At 39.2% G+C, this 20375-nt stretch overlaps 1 protein-coding gene across 5 annotated transcripts; it reads right to left on the bottom strand.

The window, feature by feature from the left end:
* Positions 1–1807: 1807 nt before the first annotated feature.
* Positions 1808–14362, bottom strand: LOC105668453 (protein krueppel-like). 5 transcript variants are annotated; one of them, XM_067358939.1, is made up of 4 exons: positions 12672–14362; positions 8805–9513; positions 7926–8644; positions 1808–4625 (listed from the first exon to the last, which is right to left on the bottom strand). In XM_067358939.1, exons 1-3 carry the CDS (start codon positions 12721–12723, stop codon positions 7945–7947), a joined length of 1461 nt encoding a protein of 486 aa, XP_067215040.1. In that variant the 5' UTR covers positions 12724–14362; the 3' UTR covers positions 1808–4625; positions 7926–7944. The 5 variants fall into 5 exon arrangements, with proteins under 5 accessions (XP_067215040.1, XP_012216274.2, XP_067215043.1 ...); XM_012360851.2 differs by having other exon boundaries at positions 1808–4632; positions 7930–8644; positions 12672–14356; XM_067358942.1 differs by having other exon boundaries at positions 1808–8644; positions 8805–9518; positions 13032–14360.
* Between the last annotated feature and the right edge of the window lie 6013 nt (positions 14363–20375).

Raw genomic sequence — 20375 nt, 5'->3', positions numbered from 1 at the left:
TAACGATTGACAGACAGGCAAAAACTTGCGTGAAATTGATATGTGTTCATCAAGTATTCAACACTTGATAGGAAAAGATGATAATTTCGTCCTTATTAAGTCCTTATTAAGTTATAAAATTTAAGCGCTGACGCTTTCAAATTAGCAATGAAATAAATTTTGGAGAACTTGGCGACGAATAAGATAAATCAGTAACTGTCTAAATTATTCGCAAATTAATTGAAGGACAAATTGCGCTGGAATTAAACGCGTGCCATCACAATAAAATTTGTAAATGTTTACCTATTTGTGTAGCGGTACTTCAGGTAGCATATAGATCCCAGCGACCCCGCGCGTTTTTCCGAATTGTGACCCCAAAACTCCTCGACACTCAATGCCGCGAAAGAAACGCCGTTCCGTTCGTCTGCTTTGTCGCGTGCTGCCAGACTTCCTTGACGTGTTGGCACAGTTTTTGACAATGGAGCCAATGCTGCGGGAGTAAACTTATACGACTGCGCCGTTGTGCAACGAAAAGCAATGACCTCCCTTGATCCACCGTTCTGAATTTAGCATTCTACTTACCTTCCACGCTTCTCTATTGTAAGAGCTAAGAAACAATGTTGTGTGAAAGCTATGAGTGTTCGGACATTTCGAAACACTGTGAGCGCTGTACACAGTGGAATATAGAAATAAATCTGTCATCTGAAAATAATTACATAATGAATTAGAAAGATTTTATGTAACAATAAAAACAAAATTTTATATTAAGTTTAACTTTAATGTACTTGATATTAATGTTATCTAAGATAACATTCGTCTTATAAATCTCTTGGCCAAATAAATGATCTTTCGACGATAATTAAACTTAAAGAAATTATTCCGATTTTAAGCTTCATTTTAATACAATTTAATTGTGTAATTTATTAGGATTCGGCGATCAATTATTGTATTGTATAAATTATTCAGACTTGTTAGATAAAAAAAGTAAAAAATGAATAGAAATAAAGCTTGTGCGGGACTCAAGAGACTGCTGTGATCTATGAATCCGAGCGATTCAGTCTCGATCCGCTACATCTGCCACGTGCCCCCATATTACGGCATAATGTGTCACTGTGCCACGGCCGCGCTCTTTTCCACCCCTCTCTTCAGCCCTTCAGCGACGCCTGCAGTTTCATCCGTCGCTCGATCGCGCGTGTATGGAATCCTAGATTTTGGAAACTCGGTGGTCCGAATAGCGCACAGCTGAATGCAGGTCGCGCCGGTCCTCCATCGGGGAGGAAACACCCCGGGGAAGGAGACGGTTTTTCAGCATACATTTCCCCCTTCAATCACCCGCCTCCCTCTCCCTATCTACCTCTTCTATGCGTTTTCTGAATCAACGAGCGAATCCATGATGCAACCTCGGATGAGTCGTGAAAATATTCTCTCCCTTTGTGACACAAGCGCGAGATATTTTATTCGAATTTCTACCGCGGTCTTTCGAAAAATTCACAATTCCCAGTAATGTTTTATCGATGACTCTGAGAAATCGATGAAGCCTCAAAATGTGAGGAAACCTTCGATAAATATTATCTGCTTCCTCAGATTTACTATAGTTGCCGAATACCAAGGAATTAAATAATAAAATTATGCTAAAATGAAACTTAAAATCGGTATAATTTTTCTAATCGCGTAATGCCAAGAGATTAGTTTCATAATTATTTCTGAAATAACGATCGATTACTTACCGTAATGGTTAAATCATACCTGTTTAAAATTAACATCTCTGCAATTAATGTAACAAAATATGGATCGTGCGCAAGGTGATTGTGAAATAACGAGACCTGAGAACGATTAAACAGTGAGATTTAATAATAAAAATAGTTTGACGCAGTAGTCAATTCGGAACATTCTATAACTGATTACTAATATATGTAATTGCAAAGATTGGGGTATGAAGTTACGAGTAAACATGTACGATATAAAGGGTTCCGTTTTTGTTTTTCTCTTATTCACAATAGGAATTCGAAATTGGCAGCAATAGAGTAATAATGATAATTACAGTTAGTATTATTTCCTAGACGCGGATTACTTACAAAACGATTTATTCATATTTGTACGAACAACATCCTTCTCTTTAATACGCATTTAGACAATCTTATCTATTACTTCTCCCCTTTCTCATTCCCTTTTCTCTTTTTATCTTATTTATAGGAATATTATTTAAAATCAGTCTTGTGGTTGAGATATATTAGGTGTCTGGTGAGGTAGTGTCAGTTTCATAGTATACATTCAGTGCCACTGGTCTGCTGTTCGCGCAGCACGTTGCGTATCAAGCGTTAAACGACGATATGTTACGTTGCGTGCTACGCAAAGAGATATCGCTTTCGAGAATTCAGTATAACTCGGCAATTCATGAATTGTCGAAAACGATCACCGTTCGTAATTAATAATCGTCGTTACATTGAACGCGATAAATAACGTCGCGACAAACAATCAAGTGCGTCGAGTGGCCATGCATCTCGCTATAGCATCATCGATATTATTACCTATTATTTTGTGAGACTGTGTTATTAATTTAATCGTAGGCGTAAGGTCTGAATTTGTACCGTGTCTCGTTACGTGCGCGAGAATTCGAGCGGATGCGAGACGGTTATTGTTGCGCGCGTGTCCCGTCAATGCGGAAATTGATATTACTACTAACGTAGATTCGCACGTACTCGAATTTGCGCGCATTGCGATTTGCTGTACAAAATTATATCGATTTCGTTACATATAGATACAAAGAAGTATACATAATCATAGGTACATTTTATCGAGTATTCGAGCGATTGGGCTAGATAGTACGGAGGTTAAAGCCACGAAAAAATTTGTGTTTTGAAAAACTCTACAGTTGCTTGAAGCTTATCTTATTCGATATAAAATTCAATCAATGAATTGTTCGTATTTTTATCGAAAAAGATGGAAATAAAATGTAAGGAAGTGGAGAAAATATCAGTTTCATCGTTAAATATCAGAGTTTAAATCGCATCTGATTATTATTGTATTAAAAACTAAATTAAATCTTTCACAATTATATGGCAATAATCAGATTAAGTGAAAAAAAATCTGTATTTGTTACGAGAAAACTAATTAATTATGTTAATATATGTAATAACGGTGTTTAATTTAGAAATGTCGGTTGGTAATCTTATAAAACTCTGTCATTGTCATTATAAAATTCCATCATTCCTTGTTAATAACAAAATTATACATATAAATGTCTGTATATATATATATAATTCATTATACATATAATACATAGACGTCCGGTCATTTATTTTATTTTTAATCGTATCTTTTCAATTGAAATTTTTAATTGAATGATTTCTCGAAATTTTTCTATGTTGATAATTACGTATTTTGATTCCTTACATTTTAGTTTTACATTTTATCGTGTGCCATTCTCATCCGTACAATGCAATCCCAATTCGAGCACACAATGTATTAGTACGTTACAACTATACTCGACACAAATATATATGTGTACACAGTTTTTGCACGTTAAGAATAAGAAGACAACAACAATAATGATTACGACAGTAGGTAGGACAAGCAATAACTCTAATACGATAGGTACTTGACGCATGGTTCTTCACCTCGTCGATATCTTAGGTTTCATCACTATAACTCCGGTTTGCTTCTAGGGATATTAAAAAAAAAAAAGAAAAAAAAGAAACAGCTGGTCTGAGAGCTGCACATGTAGGAACGGTGGAAACATAAACTTAAAAATATCGCTCGGAACTAACAACCATTAACTAGGAATCAATATTTCTCAAGGTACTCTTGCATTTAACATCGCGCGGAGTGCCGCGCGTTACGCCAAGCAGAAATCAAATGATTTATTCCATTTCGAACTTTCTCAACTTGTGGTAACACGCGACGTGATCGATGCCAAACGTTAGGAACAAAAGCAGCACTTTGTATCCGTTATTCTCGACCATATAATTATATTATTGCGGACCAGGTTAAAATCGACTGTCGCAATTAAATTCGAATTCATTTTGAGCTCTGTCCTTATTTCTCGGAGAGACAAAGCTCAAGACGAATGAATCTATCTAAAACCTAACCAAACACTAAACGATAGTAACTAAGGAACGTATTACGACGCTATGAACAATAAGAAATAATAACGAATTGCTCAGCGAATAAAGACGCGAATCGATGCGTCGACAAAAATTTCAAGCACAGATTGAAATCGGTATAATTTCAATGAGTTCAATTTGCAATATCGAAGTATACTTTGTGTAAATTATCCCCCAAATAAATATAAAGATCACTTTCGTTCTCGCGTAACATAGTTTGAAGTCAATGAAATTATAGAAACGTTAATCTTTACTTTTCAGAAGTCGAGCATTTTTCGCATTTTGCAATAAATAAATAATAGTCCAATTGATTAAAGAGTGTGAAGAGAAAAACTTTTTACTCGGTGCACATTCGGTTCTGACAAAAAAAAAACTTCTGTGGCGTCTCTTGATTAATCGCGACGCTTTTCTCACAAGCCTAACCCGATGTCGCCTCTTGCTCTCCAGTTGTGTCACACGAGACCGGTTTTCACCTTGCAATTGTTGCGAACTGACCACAAGCAAATTCGTTAAGCGCTGTCTGTCACGGAACTACTCGTTCGTCTGTCATCTAACGCAAAAAAAAAAAAAAAAAAAAAAAGACGCGTGGCGTTCACCCTTATAAATTCATTTCTTATATGATCTATTCGAGGATTGGGATGTCTCTTGCTATGTACAATAAACTCGGGGATTCAGGGTAGGATCTGTCTTTCTTTCGGGGCACGAGATCCAGGCCTGCTGACCTCTGTCGCTTCCTGTGTATGAGCTCTTTGATGATAAGTATTTATTTATTCTTTTTTGTATTAGATTCCTCTTCATTCATTGCTCATTGTTGTTATTTCTTTGTCTTGTCACCCAGAGATTTCAATTCTTTCGATCAAACGCGCATTTTGGGATATTTAAGAAATTTTAGATAGTTGCGAAATAATTTCATGCGTTTCAATAGCAAAAACAATTGCATTTAACGGAGGCGACAATTAAATTACTGATTTGTAGCACTCAAATCATATTTGCGATACCTGAGAATGCACATCGACGAGTATGTTGCTTTACGCTTGTCGTGGAGCCGACGGTTAAGTGTGACAATATATTTCAACTATATTTTTAAAAATCAGCGAAACATTTCTTGAAAAAGAATAAAAGTAACTCTTGAAAAACCTCACATAAGTAATGAGTAAAATCGTAGTTTATTTTTGACAATGTATAACTAGAGAAAGTGTAACAGAAGTTGAAAATAGTGTATTGCATGATGCTTGTCACAAGATTTATAACGCGTAGAAAATGTTCAAAAGCGGTACAGATACTGAATATATTATGAATATATTATTTCCTCAATGGAAAAGAAAAATTTAATTTGCATTTTGGTCGAATGGCTTAAACCATAAAATATTAAAAATATGTAAGAGAATGAAAAAAAGATAAGACAAGAAAGATGAAGAAATAGAGTAAGGAATGCGAGAATTTCCGACGTACGTAGTATGATTTATTTCGATTTCACTTGTTACTCGCATAGGATTCTTCAAGAGGAATTTTTATAATCTGTTTCTTGCTTTTTCGAAATTTTTCATTTTTCAACGAAAAAGAAAATTTCTTAACGATTTAAAGTGACATTTTGATGCTTTTATAGGCATATGATTAATTAAATTAATGCTAAATAAGAAAAGTAGAAAAAAGTCAGATATTTTCGTCATAAAGTGATCAAGAAATTAAATACATTCTTTCCGTATTCTTTTAAAGAAGCCTTGAGAGTGGCGTTGCCATTTGTATTTTTATCAAGTCGATTTAAAATTCAAATCTTCATCTTCATTTCCTACAGTTTCGCTTTGATCGTACAGAATGAGATTCGCATAATCGCATAATTCTTGTACAATTTTAGATATCTTTTAATTACGTATTTTTCGTACATTAAGTACTACCAACTGATTTATATCGTTTAACGCGGCTACTACATAAGCCGAGTGAAAGTAAATATATGTATTAAAAAAAAAAAAAAATAAAAGAAAAAGTTTAAGCCGACAAAGATACGAGATAGCACAAGGAAATGCAATACGGCGTGTAACGTAATAGTTGGGCTATACCTGCTTCTTTTCTTGAGAACAAAACAGTCGGAAGATAAACGAGGGCAATTTGAACCTACAACATTTTGAGTAATATTCATGTAAAATGTAGAAACGAAGGCGCAGCCTTTTCCTTCTTCCTTCTTTTTCGTTTTATTCCGCGCAATGTAAAGCATGGTAGTTTATTCTGAGAAATGTTCACCCTTCTTCGTCACTACCAAACGGAACTAAATCAGAAAGTAACGGAAGAGTCCTTTTCGCTGCAGAAAAGCTTCGGGGTTCCGTACGAACAATGTGTTTAGACGGCCTCGATGGTCAAAATGAGAAATATGTATGGCAGATACATAAATCAGTAGCGCGTTGAATAATGGGCAGGAATCTCAGCAGTGGAAGTGTGGCGACGACTCGAAAAAGAAACCGGTCGCAAAATTTTTCGGCAAGCCGACGGTATCATTGCGCGAAAACTGGTTTGCGCAAAAGACGCGCGCGCCAGCTGAAATCAACTAGTACAAAAAGAAACTAGAAGCTCTTTTAAGAGATCGTTGACGGGGGCCGGCTGTACGCGGTCCGAAGGATAGGAGGCGGAAATCGGAGAAGCAGATCTCGATTGTGCGAGCCTCATTCTGTGCGATCGAGGCGAAACTGTAGGAAGTAATGGAGATGGAGATCAGCTTGAATTTAAAATTGACTTGATAAGGGTACAAATGGCAACACCACTCAAGTTTCTTTAGAAAAATATAGAGTTATATCTTTCAACTTGGATTATCTCATCACAAAATATAGTTCAGCGATGTTATCGATGTGAATATATATATATATAAAACGAAACAAAATTACTTCCCGAAGATGTACAGTTTTTCTGCACGCAAATATCAAATTAATCAATAACTTAATTATTATCTCCGCTGAACGTGTCCGTGGCGACGATCCCGTCGGGAATTGCTTTCGCTACCGGAGATATTTTATTTTTTTTCCGAGTACACAAAACGTGCACGCAAGTATCAAATTATTTCATTAGCCATCCGAAAGCGCGTGATCGAATTCGCGCACCAAGTAATTAGGCATTTCGAAGTCATTCAAATCTCTGGATAATGAAAAAAATAATTAACGAAAAATTAATTACTCTTTAATAAAAATTTTATTTCCAAAAAAAAGGAAAATAAATATTTATCATAAAAAGTTCACGATAGCGACAGTGGACCGACGGACCAATGTCACTCTTCCCCGCTACATTTTACTGTCAGAGGAACTTGTATACCACAATACATTCATTCCAAATCTATTCTCTTTTTCTCTCTCGTCGATGCAAGACGCATCCCGCTCACTCATGAAAACATATATGCCCCTCCTTTCGATATCCTTTACCTATCTAAATGGCTATTTTAAAATTTTAACAGGGACAAACATATGCTGATATTAAAATTTGAACATCTGTTCAAATTATACATTGTATACAATATATCTCTAAACCCGTCATCGATATTTAATTCGTATTCACGCGGCACGATCTAATAATGTTTATGTATAAGTCTATATATATATATTTATAATATATATATAAAAAGCGTCTTAACAGTAGTGACTATAAACCGGTGTGTAGAAATCTAACGATGAATCGGTGCAAGTTACGAGACTCGAGCGACGGAATGCAAGTTCTATTCTCTCTTGCCCTCCGTCCCTCACATTCCCCCCTTTATCGACGATGTGATTCGCGGCCATGTGTTTTGGATATAAGAATGATACTTAATCGTATTTAACCGTATTCTAGTATGATTGGTACAGTGCTGTTTGCGCTAGCTTTTTCTACCTACCGATCTGAAACTCCACTAGGATGCGTGATCGGCTTCATTGTCGCTGTCCGATTTGGCTGCGTCCTCATCGAAAGTTTGTCGTAGGAACAGGCTGGCCTCGATCTCTTCGTCGTTCGTCTCGGAGACGGCGTCGTTGCTGCTCGTCGACGGACTGCTATTGTTGCTGTTGCTGCTATGAGAATTAAGCCTCGGCGATCTGTTCATAGATAGATCCTCGGGCTCAGTTTGCATAGGCAAAGCGGTCACGCATCCGGAGAGATTTATCGGTATCGGAGCAGCGACAATGGGGCTCGGTAATTCGAGAGGAACTGCACTGGGGAGATCGCAGAAGGTGTTCGCAGAACTGCTGCTGGCGACAGGCTCGGTGTTCTCCTGGCCGCAGGCCGTCGGCTGCTGCGTGCTTCGACTGTTCGCAACGCTTTTGGTGCACCTATGATGCATCAGGTGGTGCCGCCTTCTGAATTTCAGATCGCAGTACGCGCATTGAAATGGCTTTTCGCCGCTGTGTATCAGCACGTGCGCCTTCAGTTGATTCGAGTCGCTGAAGCTGGCCCCGCAGTACCTGCAGGTGTACGGACGCTCGCCTGTGTGCACTCGCAGATGACGGCGGAGATTGGCCACTTGGACGAATCGCCGTTCGCAGAAAGTGCAGAAGTAAGGTTTCTCGCCGGTGTGCAGTCGCAAGTGCGTCTTCAGATGGTGGTCCCGGGTAAATCTGCAAAATCGATGGATTCGCGTTTATTAGCAGAATTTCTCATTGAACTTTCAAGACGTGGTAACATTCAAATTATTCTAAACCAGAGATATGTGTAACATTATCTTTTAGAATTTTTTTTCCCGTTACAATAAAATAAAATAATCGCAAAAAATCTCACTTTTTTTCACATTGTGGACACTGGAAGGGTTTCTCGCCGGTGTGTGTGCGCGAATGATTTTGCAGCACGTGTTTGTATCCAAAATCCTTCTTGCATATGTTGCAAGTAAACCTCTTCTTCGTGTTCCTTGCTCCTACTGCATTGTCCTGGTTTCCACTTTTCGGCGATTGTCCCTTGGTCGGTTTTTTGCTTGATTTCTTACTCTTCGGAACCGGGACTGGTTTCTTGTTAACTTTCACAATATTGTTATGTTGCATAATGTTGTTGTTATTGTTGATGCTGCTATCAGTGCTGCTGGTGCGCCGGCTTACGGACCTTGAACTGAGCGTTGGCGATACCGTGATGCCGAGCGAGTGTCGAGACGAGGACGAAGACGGGGATGTAGCCGATGGCGAAGACGTGGCCGACGGCGCCCAAACGCTGCCTAAAGTAGTCGGATGGAAATTTTGACTATATAGTGCCGGATTCGAAGTGATCGTTGCGTATCTGTTCGCAGCAGTGACCATCATAGCCATTTCCATTGGGTTTCGTAAGCACGACAGAAGATTAGTTCGCGTAAGAACTTCTGCCACTGAAGCCACTTCCACTCCAGGATACATCATCGATGCGTTGTTGTTATTATTATTGCTGCTGCTGTTGTTGTTGTTGTTGTTGTTGTTGAAGGTTTCCTTCTCGTCATTCATATCCAATTGCTGGCCATACAAAAGCCCTGAACTCAAGAGAGAAACATTGTTCATTTAACAAAATGTTTGTTAAGAAAATGTTAACAAACATGTATTTTTATATTCAAAAAAGTAAAATTTCTCACACTTAACATTCATTTTAGAAATAAATTTACAAACAATGATGTAAATTTTATAATTTCTTACTTAAAGTGTGGTTATTTAAAAATAAAAAATTGTTATTAATAAAGAATATAACCAACCAAAAGTGCATTTGTTAAAACATAAGAATTATTAACTATTATTAATAAATAAAAACGTTTGTTCGTCACAATTTCGGATTTGTCCTTCTTCAATTTGATAAACTTTGCTAGCTTGCTGTATTAGTCGGTGCTGCGCGTTCGATCGATGAATCCATATTTCATTACATTAGTTATTAAGTTTAACCATTTTATATATTTTTTATGTGACCTGAATCTTTTCTTTTTTTTTTCTTATATATATTTTGTGAAACTGAAGAGGACTTGAAATTATGGCTAAAACATTATATTAATTGATAACAGATAATAGCTCTTAATTTCTGATATCTGTCTCTATAATCCATCTACAATTCTATAATCTCCGTTATTATTCACAGATAGTACATACAAATAATGAGTATAATTTGAAACATTAGAAGTATTCTAGTTCTTTTATAGTCGACATAATTTGTGGGTCGATATAATGAATTTTGAAATTGAGGGTCAACTAAGCGGAGGAAAAAGCACTGGAACATAGAACAAGCGTATGTAGTCTGCGAATCCTAAGATCGCTCCTCGCACTTCCTCTTTCTGTCAGTCGCGCGCGCTCCTTCCTCTTTTTCTTTCTCTCTCTCTCGCTCTCTTTCTGTTCCTCTTTTCCCTACCACTCCCAACGTGCCCTCCCACACATGTCGCTCGCACGTGAGGTTACTGGATCCTCCTCCATTCACTCACACTCTCGCACGCGAGAGTTCATTCATAAGGCTCCGGTTATCCACCTACGCGTCTACGGCATATCGCTCTTTGATTTGGGGCCAACGACTTTATCGGAGTGCAAATAATCATGTTTACCGGAATATCGCTCGATTTTTTTTTATTAAAAAAAAAATAGTTAATACAAGCAGAAGCAGAAGAATGTTGAAAATCAATAAATTATAATTGTATCACTCATGTTTTACGCTATATTACTTTTGTAATCTGCTAGAGAAAAATATGTGCTGTAATAACGGAATTTATAAAAATATATCAACCAGAATAATATGGAAATATGACGTAAATTTGTATCCCTAAAATTAGTAGCTTCCACATTTACACGTTTTATTCCACGTTAAACGTACGCGTCAGTTCACAGTCAAGTGGGTATCAGTAGCTGTCACGCGTATTAAATCACAGGCTGCTGTAAGGTTCTTTTAAAAATTGCTCACGTAGTGAGATTGTAACTTTGAAAGGTTACTATTAGGATTGACGTCACATGGGTTCGCCTTTGTCGTTTAGAGTTTTCTTGCGAACAGAAAATAATCAACAATTACACAGAAATTCGAAATATTTTAATAAGTGTACGGATGATCGTTAAAACACAATATTCAAAGAATTTAAAGCTGTTCTTAACGAGAATCGATTAAGAAAAACAATGTCTAAAAATGCACACCGGATCGCTGCTGACTAATTAGCGGACTGTTTAAGGAGACAGCGTCGTTGAATCAATAAGAGCGCGTACGATGTCTCTTCCTTCTTATTCCCCTTTTTTTTCCCCTCCGCCCTAAAATTCCCTTAACGGCGACCAGGATCTTACAGCCTACGATCGCCGTTTCTTGGCAACGCGACGCGAAGAGTACCGCCCCCGCCTGCGTTTACCCCATAATTGGTCGCAACCCTTGTAGTTCCATCTCGAATTCTTTCTCTTAGAAACCCTATTAGACCGTTTTAAATTAAACTAGACCTGCACTTTCCAATTTTACTCGACAGATTTAATGTAAGCTGCACTTGTTTTACAACTTGAAAAACATATTTATAAACTTGTAAAATTTATGAATAAAAAAACAAGATTTTTTTGTATTAAAAATCTCTACGCTGTAAATCCTCGAGATTTTTTTAGATTAAAGTATAAGTACTTTCCGACAACTCCGCCAAATTTCTTTTATAAAAGAATTTCTGGTTGCTAATCAGAAAATTAGGTATTGTGTAATTTCTACTACTTTTGCAATTTCCAAAATATTATCACGACTGTTAGGATCGAGTTGACTGTCAAGGACGATTTTAAAGCATGGCATAGTTGATCGTACGGCGCGGGAAAATCACTCGTGGTTCGACAAAAGCGCGTTGATGGAGATGCGAGAGTCGTCACGAGAGATGCGCGCCAGGTATTCCAAAACAATCGCGGTGATTATTTTTAGACGCGCGCGTCGCGTCGCGAGATCCTGGCGAAATATCAACGAATTTTCATTTTTCCGACGATTTTCTCGTGCGTCCTTCGTCGAGCAATTTCGCTACTCTCCCCGGGGCTTATCGATGTTTACAATGTGTCATACGTACGTGCGTCGTATCGCCGTAAGCACTTTTAGATACTGGCAAGAAGCCAGAAGTCGTAGCTCTTAAGAACCTATGAAATCGCTCTTTTGCTTTCTACTTCGCTCCTTCTCTCTCTTTCTTTCTTTTTTCATATCGCGCGTGGGATTATATATTGTATATATATTTATTTATATATTTATGTATCAAGTCGCCGACGCATCACCTTTGTTTTCGATTCGAAGCCAATGTTTGAGGCGGAAGACCATTAAAATAAAAAAAAATAATAATAAAACAAAGCTAATGTGATTGATGTAAGAGAATTTTAATACCACGTGTAACAAAAACTGCCTCGAATTTTGTCAGAAATAATTTTCACAGTAATGGAAGTAATTTAACTGATTCACAGCTATTTAAGAGAAAATAGACATTTAAGTGTGCGTTGAAACAGCAACGTGGAAAAAGTGATGAGAGAAAGCTTGAAACTGGATGGAAATCAAATCTCCATAAATAACTTCGAAAGTTAAAAATAACAGAATGCATTGCAGAAATTCGAATTACAGGATATACTAAAACAATACAATCGAGATTTTCTCGAAGCTAAACACACATGCGATTTTCATGATATCGATCCTCTCAATTCTCCATCGTTCGCGTTTCGTGAACCATGAAAAAAATACCTGCATAAATCTGCCTCTCCTGAAGACCAGGCAGTGCCACGCTACGATCCATGCTACGAGCTCTCGTCACTTTGACACTCCATCCACTCTTCTTTGTCACATCATATCACTTGCAACGACGAGCTGCATCGAAAGAGTGACACCGCGACGCGATGTGTTAATGGCGCGGTCGAAAACAAAAGCGAATCGCTATCTTCAATTGTTTTTCTTGTCTTTTTTTTTTTTTTTTCTTTTCTTTTATTCGCGCCGAGAGGAACAACGCGCTCGATTACGATCCACGGCGAGTTAGTTTTGTTAACGACGATACACACCGACAATATGAGCGATACCGCGTGAAGTATAATAATACGTATATCTTACTTGATTACTATCTTCTTAACATGTAAACAAACGGATCTTGTCTCCACTCAAGTGCAACTGAGAACATGAGGCTACGATGTTACTCTGGGCTGACCTAACCCAATACTGACAGTCGAGCTTTGCTCACTAGTTTGCCAGTAGTCAAACATCCCCCCTCCTTGTACGTCTCCGGCTTTCCCTACCACTCGTCGCTTTCATTCCCCCACTAGGTATCGCAGCGCACTACCCTCTCGAATCGGAACCCCGGATGCGCGAGTCGCCGAAACCCTCTTCGTCGGGGTGCGGGTCGGTTATCGCTTGCAAAAGATGGAGGTCGAAGGAGTGAGAAAAACAGATAGAGTGGGTGGGAAGGAGAGACAGGAGAGGGATGACGGTGCGAGAGGGTATCCGTGCGAGAGAGAGAGAGAGAGAGAGAGAGAGAGAGAGAGAGAGAGAGAGAGAGAGAGAGAGAGAGAGAGAGAGAGAGAGAGAGAGAGAGAGAGAGAGAGAGAGAGAGAGAGAGAGAGAGAGAGAGAGAGAGAGAGAGAGAGAGAGAGAGAGAGAGAGAGAGAGAGAGAGAGAGAGAGCGAGCGATGGGGTGAAAGAGACGTTATTGCGTAGAAAGAGCAAGCGCGAGTGGACGAAGAAGGGGCAGTCCGAGGAACAGGGTGAACCTGCGACCGTGATCTTTAAGGATAGTGGTTGGCGCGTGTGGAGAGCACGCTTTTTCCTCGAAGGGGAAAGGATGGAGACAGGAGACCGAATAATCGCCGAGACTTATGATACGCAAGGAATGAAAGAAAGAACGCACAGATTGAAAAAGACAAGATCGACACAACGACACGACGTGTTTTACGAGATCTTTTATTAATTGAATAATCAATTGCATTGTTCCTTCTTAAAACTGCAAATTAGATGTGAAAATTTAGAAATTAAAAGTCGATAGAATTTTCTATACGGTTATTCTCGCGATAATTAACATTGCTTTGCAACGTTCATTTTAATTATATTACACTGTCCTCGAATAGCTTTTCCTTTCGTGATTCAAATATACGCGAACGTGTACATTTGTTATTCTATGTTTGCAGAACTATTGCTTTTACGATATTGACAGTTCCGGGTGTTCCGCGGTGAGCTTTTGCAAAAGTTCGCCGCAGCTGTCAATATTTCAAAAGCGATCGATACAAATCGCACGGTGATACGTCATGTCTGGAAAGTCGTCGAGGTTGCGCAAAACTGCCGTATATAATATCGTTTAAAAAAGTACAAGTCGGCGTGAAAGAAAAGATGTGAATCATTAGAAAATGACCACTATCTCTAACGAGTTATTAATTTATAATTTCACGTAAAATGTTTTCTAGATTAATCGCACTTCTTTTAATTGTTTTTCACAAATTAAGTTTTACTTATCAAAAATTTGTTTATTATCTCATTGCTGAATAAATAATTTTTTAATTCTAAATTTTTGCACTGTGTGCTACAAAAATTTTTTTCGAATATTAATGTTAGGTTATTGTTTATTAAAGTTTTATCTGCAAAATAAAAAATTATTTACCTTAAAAGTAAAAACAACGCATTTAACAATAAAAATAAAACGATTAAGTGTTCAAATATCGTCCTTTTTCTAAATATATATCGTTTCTTGTACCAATCTCGAATTCAATTTCGTCAAAATGGAAATATTCAGTCTGAAAAATATGTTTGTTTAAATTTTTTTTAAAACACACCCGAGCATATCTGATAAAATATCATATATTTTGTAACTCATTATGAATCATATAGTTTCAAATAATGATAAATTATGATAAAAACTTATCATAAATTATCATGAATCATAAATTATTGAATTTATTATCACTAAACAAATAACTCTTTATTTATCAAATCTACATACAATTAGAAGATATAGATACAAGTATTTCATACCAAAGAAGATGATTTCCTGTGACTAATGCTGCATAACAATGCTTGATACGCAATCGTCTCGTTTCCTTCCGCATTCCTCTCACAAACGAAACCCGCTCGCGGAAACACGCCCTTCGCGACGATACGGTTACCCCCGCGGGGGTCGTTCTCTTTCGAGCGTGCGGAAAGGGCGTTGGGAACGGGGGGGTGGGAAGGGGTGCACGCGTGCAACCGTGTGCCTCTCCCGCTCGCTCTTCTATCTCACCTGCTTGCGCGCCGGGCGTGCACAGCGCGTGCCTGAAGCCGAGGACTCACGTCGGAACCACCATCACACACAGTTTGGTCGTGATAAAAAAAAAGTGGAAGAATGCCCTTCGGATCCCCGTGCGTATACTGCGTGTCACGCATGCACACGCGCGCGCGATCTTCGTGGCACGGGCGAGAAGTACGCACACGACCACATGTCGTATACGAGTATGATGTTACACACACACACACACACGCACACACACACGTGAACACAGTGGAGCTCGCACTCTACCCTGTCAGCCGCCTGTCGTCGCCGTGGAGACAAAGACGGAGATCCGAACGAGCGAGCGAGAAAAATAGAGAGGATGAGAGAAAGGCGAGAGAAATAGGGATAAAAAAAAAAATCGAATGGGAATCAAGAAGCGGGATCTCTCTAGGACGATTGCCGAATTAATAGACCGGTTGATCCACAAGAGGCTCCTTTCCGTGTTGCCGAAAATATCTCTTTTTTTTGGTCGTATCTACCTTCGCTTATAAACGCGGCGAATCGTGCACGTTGAAGTCTACCAAATGACGAGCGGACGATTCATTCATTGTTATTGTTCGCATTTGTCTATAAAAAGAATCCTGAGCTTTGATAAGATTGATATAAAATTGCGCTATTCGATACGAATGATGTCGCTCTCGATGGCGATTTTCGGATCATGTCGAACATAATCGATTGAGATTGTTAGATTTTTTTCATTGATGCCTGGGACGATGTCTATTGACATTCTGGGATTTATCGGAACGAGGGGTGCCGAAGAGGCGGGATATCCGAAGAAAGCGTACGAGTACGATGTAAAAGTACTTTCGCATACAAACGTGACAAAATATTGTGAAAAATAGCGCAGGTAAACAACTGAGCTCTGCATGACTCGTGAGGGGCGTGGTATGGAAAAAAGAGCCATCCCGTTTTTCTAAATCGTATTGAAATATCTACTACTATATAGAGTGCATATTAGAAAACTCACTCCCGTCTATTATGACATAAACTAATGCTTGTTTTCAATTAAAGAACAAAACAAACTTTGTGGATTTTTTTCTCATACAGAAATGAATACTTAAATAAAAACGAGCCAATTATTTGTATTAATAAAATCGAAAATTGCTTTTATTTGTGACAGAATAAATATTTTTAACTACATTGATTCTGTACGTATTTCTTATTAAGCGCTAAATATTTTACTTAATATCATGCATATTTTGTTATTATTTGTCTTCTTTCCTAATTGAATGAATATATATGTGCTCTCATTTAGCAAAAACGGTTAGAGAAACGGTTTCGTGGTTTTTTCTTAGAATGTCGCCGAAAGAAATCGAAATATCCAACAGAATTTCTCTTTACGTAGTCACCTACCGTATGCAGAATCTACCCCGAAATCTGACCATTGTGCACATCGAGCCATTTTACATAGAGATCAATGTCACATGTCGCATCGATATCTTGATCTGTAACCGACGAGCGACGGTTGGTCACAGTTTTTCGCAATAGCAAACAGCCGATTTGAAAATTTCCTCGCGTCGCATTTATACAAATTTTTTTCCGCGTTCGTTCCAATCAGATATCAAGAGTGCTTGGAATATTTTTTCAGCATATTAAGATGCTCTCGTTTCTAGAGAATCTGGAAGTTTTTTTACACGAGCGATCGAGATTTGCGAAAGAAATCGTCAGCTGTTCCTCGTGAAGTTCGTTGCCGTAACTATTCCCGCAATTTTATTTTTGTTACGCTGAAAGAAAAACAAAAAGTCGAATAATAAAAATCAATGCGTGATTGATGGACTATGTGTCGCGCTCCACTAGTGATTTAAATACATTTGCTTATCTTAAATCAATACTTTCATCTTAAATAAAAATCAGTCGACTTGTTGATCATTTTCTCACTTTTTAAAAAAGTTTAAAAAATTTTTGTTTATTCAATATCAATAAATGAAAGTTGTTAAAGATAACCTCTAATGTGGACAATAGATTAAATACGAATTAAAGCTATTATTAATTTCAATTCTCTTAATATTCATTTCTCTTAATAATCATTTCCATGTAAAAGTTAATATTTTCCTATGAACTAAGCCAATGATGCATCGCGGACCGCCGGCATCGGCGAGATAGACCGTGTTACAAACTTATTACCGAATCTCCTAATTATCGGGTCCCAATACCATGTAATAGCCTAGGCTAATAATAGCGGAGCAGTGCCCTTTTCTGCATTAATTCGGTGCTCGCCCACTGGCGAACATGTGGTGTGCGAATAGACTCGAGATGCGGCCCGACACACCAGCTGGTCTAGGAGGAAGGACGTCGGTCTCTCTTTCTTTCCTTTTTGCATCCTTTTACTGACCCTATCGTCCTTGTATCGCGGAATTTTGTCTAGCGACTAGGATGCCGCTCGAAAGAGTTGAAATCCATCACGGCATTTATATCTAAGCGCCTGCCGCGCAAACTTTAACTTTAGCTACAAATTTTCTTTTATAAATGAAATAATAAAACTTTCATGATAAATTTTAACATAATATAAAAAGTGCCACGTGGAATCAAGTTATCGGTTATTTTCTATTTCTAAAATGTGTAAACTTAAAACGGACAAATAAATTATTTGCTGCCCGATAATTTATTTTCTGCAGGGACGCGGGTTTTTTCATGTCCGACATGTCCATATCTTTTATCGAATATCTCTTATATCAACAAATTTTAGAATTTCTCCCACCCCTCGCGAAAACGCGTATCGAAGATTGACAAAGGTTTACCCTGCCATGTGAGTGCCACACGCAACGACGTTCTTTAAGCGGATAGACGGCCCCACTTTTTTTCGCCATTGCTCGAGGATACCTTCATGGATACGTGTCCAGTCGCGATCCAGTTTCGAGGGAGTTCGCTTTTGCCGTTCGAGATCGAGAAGGACGAGGAGAAAGACGATGCGGGAAGGATGGGAGAGGTAGGGAAAAATTGTATAAGATCCTCGTATAGCGGTTGACCAAGCCGAGCACCTGGTCGCGTTGAGAGATCGGGTCGGTTTAGGACGGATTTCGCAACGGACGCAACGCTCGCAAGGGAGCGAGCAGCTCTTGCACCGGCCGTTGGTCAGCTACCTCATTCAATAAATAATGAGGCGTGCGATCGATCCGTGCGGGACGGCCGCGAGACCGCGGCTGCACCTTCTCCTCGCAGGATTATTTGTCAAGGATCGATCGATCCAACTCGGACAATGACTCGCGCGGGGCTGGAAATCTTGGAGACGCGGAGAACGAAGGCGGCACGACACACCGATGCGTCACTGTCCGATTAACGCGGCTTCTGTGTGTGTCTGGCTGATTCCATCCCTAATCAAATATCGACGTGAAATTAGCTCTGCCATCGTGCCTCACTCCAAAGACCATCTCGCGACGCTAATGACATTTCGATCGCTTCGCTCCTTACGGAATCTCATTCGAAAAATATCTTTTTATATCACCTTTATATCTAGGTCGCTACTTTTACATTTCTGAGAAATTGTACTTAAAAAAAACCCCTGGAATTGTGTTATGTCGTTAAAAAGGTTTATTGCCGATCGCAGTTTCTTCGCGAAAATGTCTTTTCGCTAATCGACCAGACGTGGAAACAATGCATTTTTCATGCGGAAACGTATGCAACGGCGAGATCGAGCGCATTTAGATCACATGTTTTCTCTCACTTCTGCACCCTTGGTCTATCTTTTTTACTCGACAATGTGCTCCCGCGTAACAAGGGCCTAACAGAGCTGTCAATCCATCGATAAATTGAATGGAGGACCTAAAACCACCCTACTTCTCCGCTGCCCTTCACCCCCTTTCATCCGAGCACCGCGTACTCTTACACCCTATCGGCGGCGGCGGCGGCGGCGGCGGCCCGAGAGACCGGCACGATATATTTTTTTCCGCAACACAAAAACGTCCGTCTCTGCAACTGACGTGTGATTCGGCTACCCTCGCGAGAGGAGATTTAAGGAAGCAGAGAACTGACCGGATGCGAACAACTTTGTTTACGTATCGCTTCTCACGATGATGCAACGCAACTCAAACGTGATTCGTTCTTGGAAAAAAATTTATAAATTTGAAATTGTATGTTTTTATTTTCCGCTGTATATATATATCCTTTTCGTCGGCCCTTTCCGTGCATCTCGATTTCATTTTTATTCTCATGGTAGCGCAACAAGCAGAATCTCGGATTGCATTCGCGCGTCAATCAGGTTAAAGTGAACAATTTAACATGGCTGTTTACTGTTAATCTGTTAATCTTAAATGGACATTTCACTTACGCTGTCGTTCACAGAAAATTTTAATGCCGAAAACCAACGTAATCGCGGAGACCAATAATATTTGGTTTCCGTTTAACAGATCACTATTATAACGGGCGAGAGTGGTCGTTGAGAGTGAATTTCTATCGCGGAATAAGTTAGTAGAGAGAAAAGGCTTTGTAAGGGAGAAATTCGGTTTCGAAGGGTCGATCGCGAGGTAGATGGAAGTATCACGCGAAGGCGAGAAGGAGAAAGAGTATAATCGACCCCACGCTTGGCTCCGCTTCCGCACACACGAGCAAATCCCCTCGTTTTTGGATTTTCGGGTAAAACGGTAAAGGGGAGACTGGTGAGTAATTCGAGGCAGGGTGTGGAATGTGTGTGTACATGCGCGCTAAGATACGCGTGTGCGTGCGAACAGGGACTGCCTTTTCGAATCTGCACCCTTCATCGCGCATTTTCCACCCCCGTTACGCGACCTCCCTCCACGCGGGGCAGGTTTGACCAATTTTTCCGAAGGGAGAAGGGCGGGGAAGAATTGCGCAAAGAGGAGAGAGGACGAAACCGCTTTATCCGCCGCCAGCAATTTGTCTGTGACGCGGCGTGATGCTGCAGCTGCGATGGCGACACAACAATGTGGTCAACAAAATTGGAACCTGCTTAATTACTGCTTGGAAATAAATACACGCGACTTCACCGAATGAAATGTTGATGTGAAAAAATATGTGAGCGCTGGTTTTCGGTGTTCGATACAGTGTCATCTGGTACACGTCTGATATTACTTTATTATTGTCTCGGAACTGTATAAATTCGCGACAAATTGGTACGGAATTTTTGCCGTTGTATGCAGTCAATTTTTTAAGCGCACGATAAATATTCGCTATTGGTGTCAATATAATGCAGAAATAAGAAAACATTTAAT

The sequence above is a fragment of the Linepithema humile genome, chromosome 7, assembly GCF_040581485.1.
Source record: "Linepithema humile isolate Giens D197 chromosome 7, Lhum_UNIL_v1.0, whole genome shotgun sequence".
Lineage (NCBI taxonomy): Eukaryota > Metazoa > Arthropoda > Insecta > Hymenoptera > Formicidae > Linepithema > Linepithema humile.
Note: the sequence above shows the minus strand (reverse complement) of the source record. Positions and strands in the feature narration are given on the sequence as shown.

Excerpts from the sequence above, each read along its gene's own strand:
- LOC105668453 (XM_067358939.1), bottom strand. The coding sequence starts at position 12,723 with ATGGATCGTAGCGTGGCACTGCCTGGTCTTCAGGAGAGGCAGATTTAT. Across the intron at positions 9,514-12,671 it reads GGAGAGGCAGATTTATGCAG|GGCTTTTGTATGGCCAGCAA; the intron begins GTATTTTTTTCA and ends TCTTGAGTTCAG. Across the intron at positions 8,645-8,804 it reads TGTCCACAATGTGAAAAAAA|ATTTACCCGGGACCACCATC; the intron begins GTGAGATTTTTT and ends TCGATTTTGCAG.